The following is a 17207-nucleotide window of genomic DNA, read 5'->3' on the forward strand; positions in this document are numbered from 1 at the left end:
AATGACAGAGATTTCGTGATACGGTTGCTATCGTACACAGGGGAAACAGTCTTTTATGTTTTAAGAAATGCTTTTTTTAATGATGCGTGCTGTGTCGAACGATTCTTATGTACGCTGCTTCATTTTATTTTGACTATTTTTTGCGATTGGATAAGGCAAAGATTGTGCGACGAATCGTAGACATCCTTTACGCGAAATTAAATATAAGAGAAAAAAAAATAAAGAACAGAAAAACAACGCAAGACAAAAACTTCAAAATAAAATGAAACAATAAGATGAAGAGATAAACGTTTTAAGTAGAAAATGAAGATTATTATTTTTTTTCGGAATGGGGACGATCGTCATCCCTCACGTTGAATGTTACATTTTCTTTGCTTAAATAATTATCGATCAATTTGAATGAGTCATATATATATATAGAAAGATAGAATCGAAAAAAGATTGTTCATTTTGCTTTGATAGCAAGAAGATAAATGATAGGACATTTGCATAAGATTAGCAATTTATCTATTTGGGTATCTATCTATCTATCGATCGATCAAGAATCCTCGGTCGTCCCTCTCTTTTTCTCTCTTAATATTTCTTTTTTTACTTTCTTTTTTAAGTTTTTGTCAATTCGTTACGATCGCCTCGACGATCAATCTTTCGTTTTTTTCTTTCTTTCGTACATATGCGTTCGTTCATTCGTTCGTTCGTTCGTTCGTTCGTTCTATCATTCCCAATCTTGTAAAATCATGTACATACTTTTCTTATGCACTCTGCGAAAAAGCTTAACATCGAGAAAAATATGGGGGTATATATTATCTTCTATGTCGATTCAGTCGAATTCGAAATAGATTATATTCGAGTATCAATGCGACGTTACACGCAATACGTTTCACGATAGTACGCAAAAGAGTGCTTGAGTTTTCTCTAAGAAGTCACTTTTCGTTTCACGAGTAAATGCGACACGGTCATTTTCATTAAACGATTTTTACGAAGAAAAAAGTTTTATTAAAACATTTATTTATAAAAAGAAAAAAAAAACAAAAACAAAACGAAAACATTTAATTCATTTTTATTTTTCCTATATGTATAAATGTATATTTATATAATTATATTTATGTACAAAACGAACGTTAACGTTTCTCGTCGTATGAGATTTATTTAGAAATTACGACAAAAATCATAAGGAAGATGACCGAGTCGGTGGATAAACTTTGCGAAACAGTAGTTAATAGGCCATAATAATTCCTAGTCGTAAAGTATGAAAAGTATCAACAAATTTGAAAAACTTCTCCATTCGCGCAAATAGGCTCCGTTTTTTTTTTCTTTTTTTTTTTTTTAATTATCAATCATCCATTTCTATCTTCTTCTTTTTCTTTCTTTACGAACCTTAATTAGTCGTTAGATTTTCTAGGAGTTTTGCCTTTGCAACAACATAAACCGGCCTGCGCAAAGTTTTCTTTTTATACATTATCTTTCCCTTTTTATTTTCTACCAAGAGAAATTTTAACAATTTCATCCAAAAAATTAATATTACTAGAGATAATTGATCTTTTTTTATAATAATAATAATATTTAATGACTAATAAGTAGTAATAACGATCTGATCACTTTGTGACAAGTACAATATTACTCTCTCTCTCTCTCTCTCTCTTTCTCTGTTTTTCTCTTTAGAGAAATAGAAGAAAAATTTAAAAATTTGTTACTAATAAACAAACGAGATCATCTGACTTGACGTTCAGAAGGAAACTTTGCGAAAGCCTTTCTTTCTTTTTATCCTCCCTCTTTCCTTCTCCTTTTCTCTTTCTCTCTCTCTCTCTCTCTCTCTCTCTCTCTCTCTCTCTCTCTCTCTCTCTCTCTCTCTYTCTTTATCTTTCTCTCTTTTTCTTCTTCTTTGACTAAAAAGGCGAAGAAATTGATATATAATTTAATTAATAATTGACAGATAACCAATTAATACGTATCGGAGTGGTAAACGTGGCAAGAAGGCGTAAACTTCTATGATTCAAACGACATAAACTTTTCTAATTTTAACATAGCCACGTACCACCCACTTTACATTGATTGTTAATTACTTATCGCAGTATACTTTGTTAACCTACGCTTTTCCACATTTTTTTTTATTTTTATCTCGTCTCTCTTGTTCTTTTAATTACGATAGAAATGGCATGTGACTATGTATATATTTATATTTATATTTATATTTATATTTATATTTATACTTTTATACTTATATTTATTTTTATATTTATATTTATATTTATATGTATATATGTATACGTAAATTTTTCTCCTATGCACACACGTACATGCATCTTTATTCACACACTTATTCACAGTAGATGCATTCGCAAATTCTTCACACGAATAAAAGAAAAGAAAATAAAACTAGTCATAATCAGACACACAGAAGAACACTCGTGTCTTCTTACATTCTCTTATATATCTTCTTCTACTCGTTTTAATACATTTAAGATGAATAAGTCTCTCTTTCGTAATATGTGTGTCTGTATGCTGTTCGAATTTTATATATATATATATATATATATATATATATATATATCTAAAAATTTCATTGAAGCATTTTACATACGGAGTGCATTATTAATTACAGGCTCGATAATTAGATTGGGAATTGAAATTTCGTTATGTGTTATTATTATTATTCATTTATTAAAGAAAAAGAAGGAGAAAAAAAGAACAAATCCGTCTCTTTTATCGATAACATTGTAATCATAAAAACACTCCATGTACATAATTATGTTTAACAGAAGCACGGACGCGCACGCGTACGCTCGTCAAATCTCTCCGATTCTCTCGCTTTAAAAAAGAGAAAAAGAGAGAAAATTAGTAAGAGAGAGAGAGAGAAAGAGAGAAAGAGAGAAAGAGAGAGGTAAGATATTATAATAAAGACAGAAAAATCAAATAGAAAAAGAGATAACGAGCGACCGTAAGCGCGATCGCACACGCGACTTTGTATTTTGTTGCGCGCTGATAAAGATTTATTCGAAATCTTAAGTAGTTAACAGTAACATTGGGGTATGAAAAATGTACACAATGATTTCGTTAGATTTACAATAGACGCTCGATGTTTACCAATCGCCAGACGAATCTCGCTAACTTAAGAATCAATTCGTCCTCATTGAATATCTATCTGTCCTTTTTTATACGTATATTTATATATACATACATAGATAGTTGAAAATTTGAATGCACCTGGCATTGAAGAATGAATATAGTAATGGATGAATCTAAATGTTTGTTTCTCGCTAGCTGGAAATTGACGCGATTGCATGAAACGTCAGAGATTTACGTAAATAGTATGTACGTATGTATATAAGAACGAGATATGCACATAGTGATTTCACAGTTATAAAACTAACTAAAAACCTTACCGAGATACGCCGAGTGACGTCAAGTTTTATTTACACAAAAGTATTTTACATGCTTATTTTTGTTAGAATAATACGTAAATATGTATATTTATATACATATGTAGGGTTTCTTTTTGTCGTGTACGATGTGTATATATGTGTACATGTATATATATATATATATATTTATATATTTATATATAAACATATTTATTGACGATAATGCGAACGTATCCGATGCTTATAATCGTACATCGTTCGATATATCTCGAAAAAGAGTAAAAAGAAAAAAGCAATAAAATATAATAAGAGACAAAATACACGACAGTGTAAACGATCACACGTTGAGTATTCGTGTTTTTCAACGATAATTCCGTCGATGTTCGAAGCTAAAAAACAAAGGTCTGATCCCTAAAGCGCAGCCTTTTCTCGAATCAACGTTTTTTTTAAATAATTGATAGACTACCCTGTTTCGTTATCGCTTTATTTATTTCAACAGCTTTGTCAACGGATGTAGCATTTGCTACCCTTTAAGGATCAGCCTTTACTACGTAGATCATCGACGAGGAACGATGATACCCCCATTCACCTGTCGCGTAAACATTTTTTCTTTATATTTTTATATCCATTCGAATAATTTCAATTGATTGTTTTTATTTTATTTGAAATATCTTATCCTCGTCGACGAGTTACGAATTCGCAATCGCTTCAACGTAGAATAGAAGATATCCAAACGTCGAGAAACACAAGGAACGAGCTCGGAAATTCTAATTGAAATTCTTCATTTTTTATATTCTCAATTGTTTTTTTTTAAATCGAAAAGCGTCAATTCTCTATCGTCATTTGTAATTTTATATCCCTATTATCATTATTTAGTATTATTATTATTTTATTATTATTATTATTATTACTATTATTATTACTATTATTATTATTATTATTTTATCGTTATTATTATAATTTTATTTATTATATTATCATTATTAATAATATTAATATTATTTTATATCATTCAATTATTGTATTACTATCGTTATTGTTATCGTCCTTAATCTCCAGGAATATATTTACAAAAAGCCATTCGCCGATTACGAACGTGCTTATTTTAAACACAGTTTCGCCCCCCGCTTATTTGTTTTTCCTTTTCTTTGTTTTTTTTTTTTTCTTTAGCGCCATAAAAGAAACCTAAATAGGCCCTAGGTTTTGTATCGACAAAGGATGCATATGTATTTATATATCTATGTATAATATCGTAATAATACGTCTAACCAGTTTGTGCTATCTAATTATACAGACGCGACCCGTATTTTGAATACTTCGAGGGGGCACAGAAAGAGAGGCCGATATTTTCGACCTTCGCTCCGTTTTTCGTGGATACGGGGGAAAAGAAGGGTGAGAGAGAGAGAGAGAGAGAGAGAGAGAGAGAGAGAGAGAGAGAGGGAACGAAGGAAAAAAGGCGGGGGAGTAGAGTATTTTGGTTGATGATTCGACCAATATTGCAATACCAAATTCCATGCGAAAACCGATCCTATGTATTGCACTTTTCGTTTATACCTTTGCCATCTGCTGTCTCTCTCTCTCTCTCTCTCCCCCTCCCTCTCTCCTTTTCTACAAAAAAACATCAAAAAGGAAATAAAAATAACGAAAAAAAAGTTGGTGTGAGGGGTGGTGGAAGGGGGAGCGGGGAAAAAAACAAAACAAATCATAAAAAGAACAAACAAAAAACAAACAATATAGTCCGACTGATATTAATCCTTTCCTTCGTTTTAGGGGATTCAAAATTCCATTAGTCCGTCGACTATTTAAATCGAAATGGGAGGAAAAGCGAATCCCGTTGGAATCTTTTTTTTTTTTTTGTGATTCGGGCGCGAACATTAAATGAAAATTTAATCGGCTTCGAAGGAACATTCGATTTAGAAAATAACGAAACGGAATAAAAAACATTAACAAATAAACAAAAAATATATATATATTGTATATATGTATATTTCTAGCAGAGTTTAAACGCACCGAACAACGAAGTATACGGAGTCATATTTTCTCTCTCTCTTTCTTTTTTTTTTTTTTTCATTCTCTTTTTACTATCTCTGTTCTTTTTCTCTTTTTTTTTTCTTTTGATAAATATCCTTTCTTCACGAATCGTGATATTACAAAATGCTCTTTATCCGCTAATTAGTCTAGTTCTAACGAGAGAGAAAGAGCATACAAAATTACGAGATTGTCGTTCCTCGATGTTATCTCAACGTTGTTATCCACGCTAATTCATAGAGAATTTCGTCACTTCGAACGAATCGTTTAAATGCTTAAAGAGGTCTAAAATATGTCAGTAGTGGATTGTCGATACCGAGTGGTCTGTTTTCCGCATCGAAGAATGCAGTCTTTTCTCCGATATAAATCCGAACCTAACCATCAACGTCCTTTTGCTTATATACCCACATGTGCTACTTCGAGTATTACCTTCTTTTTTCTTCTTCTTCTTTTTCTTCTTTTCTTTCTTTCTTCATCGTCGTATTCAAAAAGAAGAACGAGAACACAGCGTTCGAGTAGAGCGTGTTAGTACGTTCAACGTTAAAGAAAAACGTTGTTTTGTTAAAAATAGTCGAGAGAGAATGGAACGTCCATCGAAATTCTTTCGCTAAATTCGAATCGAGAATTTGACCCTTTTAAGGCAGGTCGAAAAGTCGATTTTCAACGTGTATATATGTTATATATACACATAAGTGAAATCTATGGTATCGCATTAAAAGTCAGGAATATACGCGTCTATCATCTGTTTATATCCGTTTGTACGTTTCGTTCTCTTTCTTTTTCGTGAAGGATTTGTTGGAGAAACGACGAGTAACGAAGTCCGATGGGATTACAAGTTGAAATCTCGGTTGATCCTAGGACGATCAAACGACGGTAGAGGTACCTTCGGTCGAAGTACCCCCGGTCGAGGATCCATCCGTCCAGTCCAAGAGTTGCCGATCGAACAGTTTCTCCTCGAATCCTTCTTGATCGAGAACGTAATTCGGATCTCGACAGTTGCTCGACGCGACGATCCTCTCAAAAGCTCCTTTACTTTTACCGTATCCCAAGGTCCCACTTTTCTCTTCTTCTTGATCGACGTACGTCTTTCTTTTCGTCAACAACCTAGTTGCCGTTCGTGGATGATACTCCAACAGTTCTTCCTGCATTTCCTCCCTTCTCCTTCTACTATTATTTTTCCAATCTCTCGGATAAACTGACGAGGAAGTCGATGCCTCGAAGAAACTATGACGTTGGAACGTCGAAGAGTCACCAAGATGACGTTGCTCGACAAGTAATCGATGATCTCTGCTGGCTTTTCTTAACTGCTTTAAAACGAGATCGATGTATCCCAACATTTCACCGTTCTCCAACATCCTCATACGTTCTCGTCTTATCTCATTTTTCAAGGATGATCCTATCTTCCTTACACCTAACTCACGCCTACGACGTTCCAACGAAGAAATTTGACGAAAACAACATTGCTCTTCTTGATCTTCTTGTTCTATCCGATACAAGTATTCTTCTTCTTCTTCCTCTTGAATACGACGAGAAGTCTCGAAGATGGCACTTCTCGTGCGTCGTCGATGGTTCTAGTTCGGATAGACCCCCTGGCCTCATACGTGCGTCGCTAACGTTCCCACTGCCGAAGTACGCTTTACGGTCGCCACTCCACCGTTTGGTCCTCCGGTTATATAATGCGCTGACAATGGCGCCTGTAAATATAAAATTAATTTAATGTTACACATATTTATTTCATGGTCATTTTTTACGTTTACACACAGTATTTTCATACCATTTTATTTCAAATTCTAAGTTTAATACTATAAATACTATTATGACAAATAATACGCAAGTTATATACAAATCAAATTGGATAGATATGCTCTTTGTAAAATTACCTTATAAATAATAAAATATATAGTACCTATGTTCCTTCTGGTATAATATATTTTATTTTCTTGTATTTCTTTGAACTTTAGACAAAAAATGAGGAAAAAAGGGAATGGGAATGGGAATGGGAATGGGAATGGGTGGTAAAGGGTCGCAAGCGCGCGCACGTACATGTCGACGCTTCCCATCGAATTGAATTATTCGCGCGAAGAACGAGAACCATCTCCGTCGTCTGTTTTATGCGGCTCGCGTTTATCCGTCCCGACTTTTTTCTTACCGAGTCCAGAAAAAAGAAGTTACCTAGCGATCGTGTCACCGGTTGTTTGGAAGTGACTCTCTCTGATTGCATTAAATTTCAAAGGAGTATACGTGCTGGGTTACACGTGTTACAAGTTTGCCAAATTGGAGTATACATTGGTAATCATACTTTTTGTCGTTAACTAATTCTTCCTTACGTGTTGTTGAATTTAATAAACTTATTTTTAACTCTTGTAATATTTTTATCGTGAAATTTGTAGACTCGTATAAATATATCTATTTACATATACGCGATTATTATTTTTATACAAATTTGAAGTATCTATTAAATCGCAAATGAATAAAGAAGATGGAATATAAAGTGGGCTGAAAAAAGGGAACTAAAAATCGTTTCTTTGTTCATACGTTGTTAACAAGCTGAAAGTATAGAAAAAAAATTCTAAAGAAATCTTACCTGTGGTCCAGCACCATTCAAGGTGTTTAAGCTATTCATTCTCATCGCTTGAGTATATGGTGGCGGAGCTGGCGTGACTCCGGGCACTGCAGTGTGCGGCGCGTGCCTCAGCTGTTCAGCTGCTGACATCCTGTTATGAGTAATAATCCTTGCGATTAGTTATCGATTCTATCTCAAAATAATGAGATTATATTGTCGGACTAAGTAGGAGGAAGCTACAACGACGAGCGTAAGATGACCGGAATAAACTTTACCACGAATGATATCCATTAACGAGCGAGCATATTGCATAATTGATATTAGCCAAGAGTTTTGCGTGAGTTTCATCGAACGCGTTGTCTTAATCGGTTTCCTGTTCGAACTATAGAGACGTTTGCTTCCATTATCGGCTTAAGTACTCTACCGTGTAAAGACGAGAAAAGTTTGACGTATATGTACATAAATGTACATATATATTTTATACATATGTATGTATACTATATATTAATAAGTATGTGTGTATAAGTAACATACTTGTAAATATATTTTCCATTAAATCTCAACTGAAGAACTTTCTCAATATCGATTAAATAAGACAATAACAGTGAAAATCGATATATCGAGGAACGTTCTTGTTGACATAGAAAAGGTCTTCAAGTTTTACCTGAGATAAGGGTTGCCATAGGTCGCGGAAAAACGTGGATCGATGACCGGCGTCGTTTGTGGAGTGGATGTTCCCAAGTTCGCCGAACTCAGTCCAATTTTCTTCGATGCGAGAATTCCACCGGATGGTATCCTGCTCAGGGATTCCCGTGACGCTCCCATTCCTTGCGTTGTCGGTGGCATGTAGTCCCGCGTGTAATCCACGTATGGCACATAGCCGTTATTGTTGCTACCGTCCTATATTGCATAAGTCAATGCGTTCGAATAATTAGACTGAGCTCGATTTACATACGAAAGGATTCTATCGACAACGTTTCTGCTTGTTCCAACCATGAATGAATATAATTAAGACTGATTTGGGATTGCGTAGATTGTGTTAAATATAAATAGAAAATATTGAAGATAATTGTCAAATGAATATTTCGAAGGCTTACATTATTTTTTGGTGGAAAAGATGGCTCCGTGTAGTCTGCGCTATAACGGAAACCAAGAGGATTAGGAACAGGTCCAGCAAGTGCCAATGCATTCACTCCTCGAGTACTTCCTTCGCCTTCACTGTCGAGTGCTGTAACGCTTTCTGCATTGCTAACGCTGGAACCCGCTCGTATGTCTGCTTTGACATCCGAGAGATTGCTGCTTCTATCGCTTTCACGATATCGATCTGCATTCGAGTCTGTTTCTTCTACATTTTCGCAAGTATAAGCATATTCATATGGTTATACAAAGTTAAGGAAAACAACAAAATGTTAAACAATAATAATACTCACGCATATCAGTTTCTTGCGTTTGTGCTGTCCTCGGTCGTGGTTGCTTAATACGATCACGACATTGTAGAATGAGTAGAACAATAATGCCAACCAGGATCAAGCAGACGACGAGTCCAACGATGATGAGAATCATTTGCCAATCGACTGGAATCAACGCTAAGCGTCACGCCTAGTTAAAATCTTGCGTGTCAACTCGCAAACGTATGTATTGTATTGTGTATGCATACTGTCTGTGTTATCTTTTATCTTTTATCAATCGTTCTATGATCCCGAGAGATGAACGAAAACTCGGAAATGTTCAAACTTTAAACTCTGAAATGTTGGAAAGTTCTCTTCTAACCTGGAGAATCGTTGATATCGCGTTTTTAATATAACCGTCCTTGTAAAAGGTAATAATCGCTGCTACCCAATACACTTTCAAAAGAGACTGGAGAGAGAACAACGTTCTATTACAACGATTTATAAAATTTTGGATGTTGGGGTGAGATAGGAAAAGGAACGAGTGACGTTACTAGCGAGTGAAAGAGGTCGAGTATAAAATGAACTTACTGTGTGCTGTCAGCTTGATTATGACAGAATCCGTGCCGTAGCTGTTCGTCACCGTACAGTTGTAATCCCCGAAATACGCGGATACTGGATCGGCCAACGTGACGGTGCTGACGACTCTCTCCTGCGTATATTCTTCCTGAACGTAGAACGGCGTATTGTTCAACGAGAAATTGAGCTCACGACCGTCGAAGCTCCATACTACGGATTCCGCTTTTGGCACTGATATCGCAATGCATTTTACCTGTGAAGTCAACGAGAAACGATAGAAAAAAAGGAAAAAGAATAAAAGTAAGGGTTAGGTATCGGGTTTAAAAGGGTAACGCAAAATAAAAAGGCTTACGAGACATCCGTCTTACTTTTTCTATCTATCTGGGAAGAAAAAAGGTTAGCAGCATCGAAAAATCTACCGTCACAGAATCCTGACCTGGATTCTATTCTATCGATGACAAACGATTTACTTTATACGTCAGGAATATGAAAGTTCGAACGATTCAATATGTAAGTTATAAAGCTTTGGTAGTTTTTTTTCTGTAGAAAAATAAAATCACTTGAAGTCTCTATCTTATAATTGATGATTTAATAAGAAAATAATATTGTATCAATTTGAGCGTTATTAAGTGGACTTGAGGAAACAAACGTTCTCGGCAAATTGAACGATCTCTCTTAATCAAAAAAATCAAGAAAAATTCCGAAGAATAAAAATTACCTTGACCACTCCTTCGTCCGGCACATACTGAATCCTTTGTGACACTATGCTAGGTGGTCCACGAATGTAAATGTTGGCAAAACCCGTTAGTAAAGGGAAATTTGGTACATGAGCCTTGCAAAAATAACGTCCTGCTGTCTCAGCACTGACGAAAACGCTTATATTTGGGCTTCTGGCTACCACGTGTTCCGAATCCTCATGATACCATAGAATCTCAGGTGTGGGATTTCCATCAACGTCACATTGTAAGATTTCCGTTGCACTGTAGTGTGTTTCTACGGAAGTGGGTGGATGTCGAAATTGTGGTCCATCTGTATGAAAAAACAAACGAAAGAAAACCACCCCACCCGAAAGATTAATACCCTTTCCATTACCCATACGACCAACGAACTATTTTCACGCTAGTTTTTAAATTAAGAGTGTACAAACTAAGGCGTGAATTTTCATAATTTTTCCATTTAAACTGTGCGAACTTTACGACCATCTTTTTTTCTTTTTCTTTGTTTAAAACCATATCCACTGCACAGGTCCCGTTTTTACTACTTAAGGTAATTTCTAGAGTGCGTCGAGCGGGCACGACGGTAAAAATGATTTCGTCTCCGGAGTCGAATTTAAAGTTTCCGCTCGTAAACGTGAAAAGAAGGCTTTCGCGTGTATACTGTGTGTCCCGGTTATGTTCATACACACCTGGATACATGTGTATAAGCGATCTCTGTGTAGATTTATGTGTATTATACTCACATGTTATATCTAGCGTCTCAGTTTCTTCGCTTTTGCCGACATCGTTATGAACTTCACACTTTACGATCGCATCGTGAAGATCTCGCGTCGCGTTGTGAATGATCATTTCCGTCGTGTAGTCTCCGATGACCTTTTTCTCGTTGATAAACCACCTAAAGAGACGTGAGAAAACAAAGAATGATCGATAACGAGAAGAATCTTCGTCTTTTATACAATTTCTTTTTTTCATTTTATTATTTTATCATTTTTTCTTATTTCTAATATATATATTTTTGTTTTTCTTCAAATCGAATGCACAACATTTCTTTCGTTTTCGAATAAATCTGTTCTATCGTGCGAACAGGACAACCGTTTCCATTATCTGTCTATTTCCTTTTTCCTATCACTTTGAAACGTTACAAAATAATATGAGAAGAGAAAAAAAAAACAATATGAAACGAAGAAAAATATCGATCGAATCGAAAAAGAAACGAGATTTTCGAGTGGAAGAAGTTTGTTCTTCTTACACGATAACCAAGAAAATCGTCTGATCGTTTCAAATGGTAATAAATGAAATGGCTTGGACATAGTCGAGTATTTTCTTTTTCATTCTCTCTTTTTTTCTCTCATCCTCTATTTTATCCATTCATTCATTCTCTCTCTCTGTTCTTCTTTCTATCTATCCGTCAATATCTATCCGTCTTTCTCATTTTAAAATCGTACTCGGTTACGATAAAAGAACAGAAACTGAAGTCGTACTCGAACGACTTAGTCGATTCATGTCCCTCTTAAATGGTATGATGTGTACCAAGACATTCAAGAGGCACAATAGAATCGATTTTATCGGACTCGTACCGCGAACGGTTTAAAAGCCAAAAGAGCTACCAATAAATGATGACGTTGACAACCACCATTTGGACTAGAAAATTCAACGAACAAATCGTACAACCGTACTTTCCAAAAGAGAGAAATGTATTCTTACAAAGAAATTCGACATTATGATGAAACGGATCGTTGGTCACAGTCTTAGTCCTTAACCTTACGAACGAATGAAGCTATTTCATGAAGGGAGAAAGGAAGAGATATCCTTTTCGGAAGTTCGACGATACCGATAGATAGAAGAACAGTTAGGAAAGAGGAGAAGGAAAAAGAAGAAGAAGAAGAAGCTCTATCAGGAAAATGTAGAATAGATTAGAAGGGAAAATGTATTCGCAACCGAGTTCAATGAGCCATTCCCTTTAAAACGATCCTTTTTTTCTTTTGGACTTGTCAGAAGGGTTTGTTAAAAGAGACGGTAATCCGATCGTTCAGTTCGCTTCCTTAAAATGGTAATCCGATCGCTTATGCCGGCTTTCATAGATGACAGAACTGATCTATCCCAAGCGAAGCAGATACAATAGATTCTTGTTAAAAGAAAATTTCTGAGCGGTTTTGTAATCCCTTTTAATAAAATTTACGCCTACGTACTTATTTATCTTTCTTTATTCCCTTTTTTAACAAAAAAAAAAAAAGTAAGAAAGAAGAAAAATATTATTACTAAGAGACACACAAACGTCATACGATTACTTTCGTTTCGAGAAAAAAAATGTCGTCGTGGTGATCTTCATGAAAAAAAAAAAAAAAAATAATAAGTAAGATACGCTATGAAACATTTAGAAAATGTCTCGCCGAGGAGAAGGCATTACGATCGATCACAATTTCCAGATCCGGAAAGAGGGGGAGCTGACGCGTCGCCAGAGACAATGAAATCAGAACGCAAGAGGTGTGTCGTGCTAAAGACCGTACTTATTGTAAAAGGGAGAGCTTCTTCGTGAACGTGTCCTAAAAACTTGAACGATTATATGGGTCAAACGAGGCTCGACGTGCGTATTGAACGTTCTGGATATCTAACAAATTCAACTCTGCCTCCCTTTATCCTCATTATAATAATATTAATTAACTTTTTATTGTTTTCTTTTTTATATATAATGAATTAAAAGTAATATTATTAAACGATTCTAACACAATTTGACATATTTATATACCTAATAAATGCAATGAAATTATTAAACACTTGCATTAACTCTTTCCCTCCGTGTCAAATTTGTTGTCTTGAAAATTTGTAATCGTCTTTAACAATATGTCATTTATTATGTCTAATGTAAGAAAATCATAAGGTATAGAAATCTATTTAGAAAGATGGTAAAAACCGCCGCGGGATATCGTTCTGCGGACGCATGCTATAGCGCGCGCACGATCTGCGCGCGCAGACGTCGTCCTGAATTTGACATTGTCCTCTTTGCAGACGGATATCGATCATCCGTTCTCTTTTGCGTTCTCTGCTTTTGGTCTTTGTCAGACTCGTGAAGTGACCCGCTAGTAAAAGTAACAACATAATCTCCCTACACGAGACCCAGGTAAAACCTGAATAGAATCCATCCTTGCTGTGATTCACAAACACTCACCTGTATTCCATATCAGGGGGGTTGCCCTCGGCGCGACATTTGAACCTCAACTCTGTTCCCTCTATGATACGTTTCTTTTCCGATATTCCAGAACCACGGATTTTTAATGAAACCTTCGGTGCGTATCGTACCTGAAAAACAATTCATTTATTTTATTCCAATTATTTTTTTTTCTTTTTTTTTATCTTTTTTTTTTACAATAAAACCTTTTATTACTTTAAATTGACTATATAATTTTTTGCAGATATTATTGTTATATGTATTCCATATGTATTTATGTATAACATTTTATCTCCCTTTCGTTTTCAAAAATGTATTTGCTTTAGTCAACTTTAGTTTGCTGTGCTTGAGTTGCGACACCGAGTTCAATTCGACGTTGGACTTGTGAAAGGAATTTTATTAAGGGATTTCGCGAGATGGGACTCGAGACTTTCGACTCGTTTTACTCGAGATCGAGTTCTTTTTCCAGATAGAGAATAGAGAAAGGAAGGGAGAAAGAAAGAGAGAGAGAGAGAGAGAGAGAGAGAGAGAGAGAGAGAGAGAGAGAGAGAAATAACAAGAGAAGAGAGAGATGGAACATTTTGAAAAGTTTTTCTCTTCTCTTATCTTTCAATGCAAATCGTAACAATCGAAAAATGGTAACTTTATTGTGCAGTTTGGTGTAACTGCTATTGCGAATAAAATGTTTCCCTTTTTTTTTTATTTCTATTTATTTAAAAAGAGTTCAATTTTCTTTATTTTTTTTATTTAATCGAACGATAGATACATACATACGTATATAAGATTTTGTATGTATAGAAAATGAAGTCTAGTTTCGAGTATATCAATAATTCTCACTTAACGTTTAAAGTAAAGTCTAACATGTTTGGTATAAACTAAGTTGATCGTAAACAATAGGTCAAACTCGGGCGATCTTGTCTCACAAGTATCGCCTTTCGATGGGAATATTTGTGAAAAGTTTTAGTCGCTGAACATTTTACATATACATACCTATGGAAAAGTGATACGAATTGTGGTACTATCTTCTCTAGGATCAGAAACTTTACGAGAGATTTGTTTCACGAGAAAAATAGAGAAAGAGAGAAAGACTTTCTTTTAACACGGAACAAGACCATTCACAGACTACGTAGAAAATTTTCAAAAGTTCCCTTCTTACGATCTTATCGTACATAAATTTTGACGACGACACACGGAAGAAAGTAATTTCGCTCTTCCAAGAAAAGAGTATTTCCTTGGGGCTCGCGACGGCACTCATTCTCTCGTCTCTCTTTCTCTTTCACCCTTCTCTCTTGCTTGCGGTGATATTTCTTATCTTTGCAAAACGACGAGCAAGAGGAATCCTTCTAGATAATATACGTCGCTGGATACTATTTGGGTATGTTGATTAAATCTATTTTTCTTTATTGATAGTTTAAAAATTAATAAAATGTTTTTTAATATTTAATAATTTAACCCGATAAATATATATATATATAGTTATATCGTGAGTTAATCAATTGATAAATTAAGATAACCAAACGTTTATCTAATATCTAGAGTAAAGAATATTCCAAAGGGAAAGTTAGTAAAGTTCGTGCTCGTAATCAATCTATTGTCTAAGAAAAGGGGAAAGAAAAAAGGTAAAAGGAAAGGAAAGAAAAGAAAAGAAAAGAAAAGAAAAGAAAAGAAAAGAAAAGAAAAACAACATAAAATGGTAACGAAAGAAGGAACGAAATACGTAGTCAAAAGGTAAAAAGTTACGCCCCCGGCAATAGACGATTATAACGCGAACCACTTCTCAAGAAACGACGTTAATTATTCTTCGCCTCGTTAATGCTGGCCGGCTTCTATTCAACAAGAAGGTCGTGTTAACTTTGCCCTCCGGCCAGCGTACGAAAAGCCAAACAGTACTTTTCCTTTTCCCGTTTAGATTTTAACTTCCCCGTCGTTGGGGTCTCCGGTGTAAAATAATAATAATAATAATAATAATAATAATAATAATATTAATAATGAACAAGAATTCTTTATATACAAATAAACAAAATCATTTATATCGAAATGAAATTTGTCATTGAAATAGTCGACTTACTTCGACACGTAACTTGGCACTTTGCGGCGTCCGATCAGCCGCGTTTTGACTTTGGCAGGTAAAGGTGGTATTGTCGTGCTCCTTGCGTGGCATCACTTTCAGAATCGATTTAACCGTGTACAAAGGCCCACCATCGAAGAGTTCCTTGGTAGTTTCTATACCTCTATGCTGCACATTGCCTCGCCCATCGATCCATGTGATCTGCATCAAAGATTTTCCGAAGATAAGTATCGGATAGATAAACGATTTAATATCGATTACGGAACCGATCACCTTATACTTACACACACACACACACACACACATATATATATTACATTATATCTATCTATCTCTATCTCTCGTGTATAATGTAAAAGACGGACTTAAAAAGTTGTAACAGGCGTAGGTATAACATTATCGAAACGTATTTGCGATCTCACGGAGAGAATGTCGAGATGAGAAGAAGGAATATGATAAGGTGAGGGGAGGCGGGTAGGTTACAGGGTGGTGTATCGATTGATCGGCTTGCACCGTTAGTACCGCTAACGTTTATTCAGCCCAGAGCGTTTCCCAAGCACCTCTTCTTCTTGACAGTCTTTGGAAGAGCTCGGAGGCCTCGAGCTCCATCGAGAAGCTTTCTCTCCAAACTTTTGAATCTTGTTTAAAATTAATTCACCTTCGGTAGCCATCTTAACGGAGTAGAAAAGGCTGTTAACGATTGAAAATCTTTTCTCCTCGTTATAATTTTAGACCGATAGGATAGCAAAGATGTTTTTAAAGTATCCTTTCTTTGAGAAAGATACAAGTAGATTGAAAAGAACAAAGCATAGGATTATTAAATAAAAAGAGAGGCTAACAATTTTTGTTTTCTTTCTTGGTCCGTTTGGTAATTGATGGAAATTTGTGTATAATACTATGTCACTTTGATAATTCTATAGCTTGTTATAGTTTATGTAAGAGAAAACGAGAGAGAGAGAAAGAATTACTTTTTTTCCAATTTTTATCTTGTTGATATACCTAGTTATACCAAACACTCGTATACCTATTCCACGGAAATCCGTCTTATCGAGTCTAATTACAAGTCCCGAGCGAGAGTTCTACTAGAGTCTGTTATCGATACGAGTTTGGCGCAGGCCATAAGTGTAAGCAACGTCGAGCACAAATTCGCATACCGTTATATAAGCCACTTAGAATGCTACTTGTATTCGCTTGCATATTGAACGTCGATATTGTGGCGTTTCCTCCACTTCATTTTTCCTATTATTTACAACGCAGCAGACGAGGAAAAAATCTCTCACGACACATCGTCACTCTTCGAAATCGTTTCATTAAAAAAGATAGAAGCATCCATTTGTCAC

General features: G+C 35.2%; 1 protein-coding gene across 2 annotated transcripts in view; it reads right to left on the reverse strand.

Moving 5' to 3' along the window:
• Positions 1–5815: 5815 nt before the first annotated feature.
• Positions 5816–17207, reverse strand: part of LOC106790994 (irregular chiasm C-roughest protein-like) — a 121485-nt gene continuing 110093 nt past the window's right edge. The window contains exons 4-13 of one of the 2 annotated variants that reach the window (XM_014756299.1): positions 15868–16068; positions 13800–13930; positions 11377–11528; positions 10636–10946; positions 9930–10170; positions 9381–9524; positions 9048–9295; positions 8615–8850; positions 7972–8101; positions 5816–7081 (exon numbers count right to left, since the gene is read on the reverse strand). In XM_014756299.1, coding sequence (XP_014611785.1) covers positions 6983–7081; positions 7972–8101; positions 8615–8850; positions 9048–9295; positions 9381–9524; positions 9930–10170; positions 10636–10946; positions 11377–11528; positions 13800–13930; positions 15868–16068 — 1893 coding nt within the window. In that variant the 3' untranslated portion in view covers positions 5816–6982. Of the gene's footprint in view, positions 7082–7971; positions 8102–8614; positions 8851–9047; positions 9296–9380; positions 9537–9929; positions 10171–10635; positions 10947–11376; positions 11529–13799; positions 13931–15867; positions 16069–17207 lie in introns of both variants that reach the window. The other variant, XM_014756298.1, reaches the window with a different exon arrangement.

This window comes from Polistes canadensis, unplaced genomic scaffold (genome assembly GCF_001313835.1).
Source record: "Polistes canadensis isolate GaletaPanama2010 unplaced genomic scaffold, ASM131383v1 scaffold_276, whole genome shotgun sequence".
In the NCBI taxonomy this organism is placed as follows: domain Eukaryota; kingdom Metazoa; phylum Arthropoda; class Insecta; order Hymenoptera; family Vespidae; genus Polistes; species Polistes canadensis.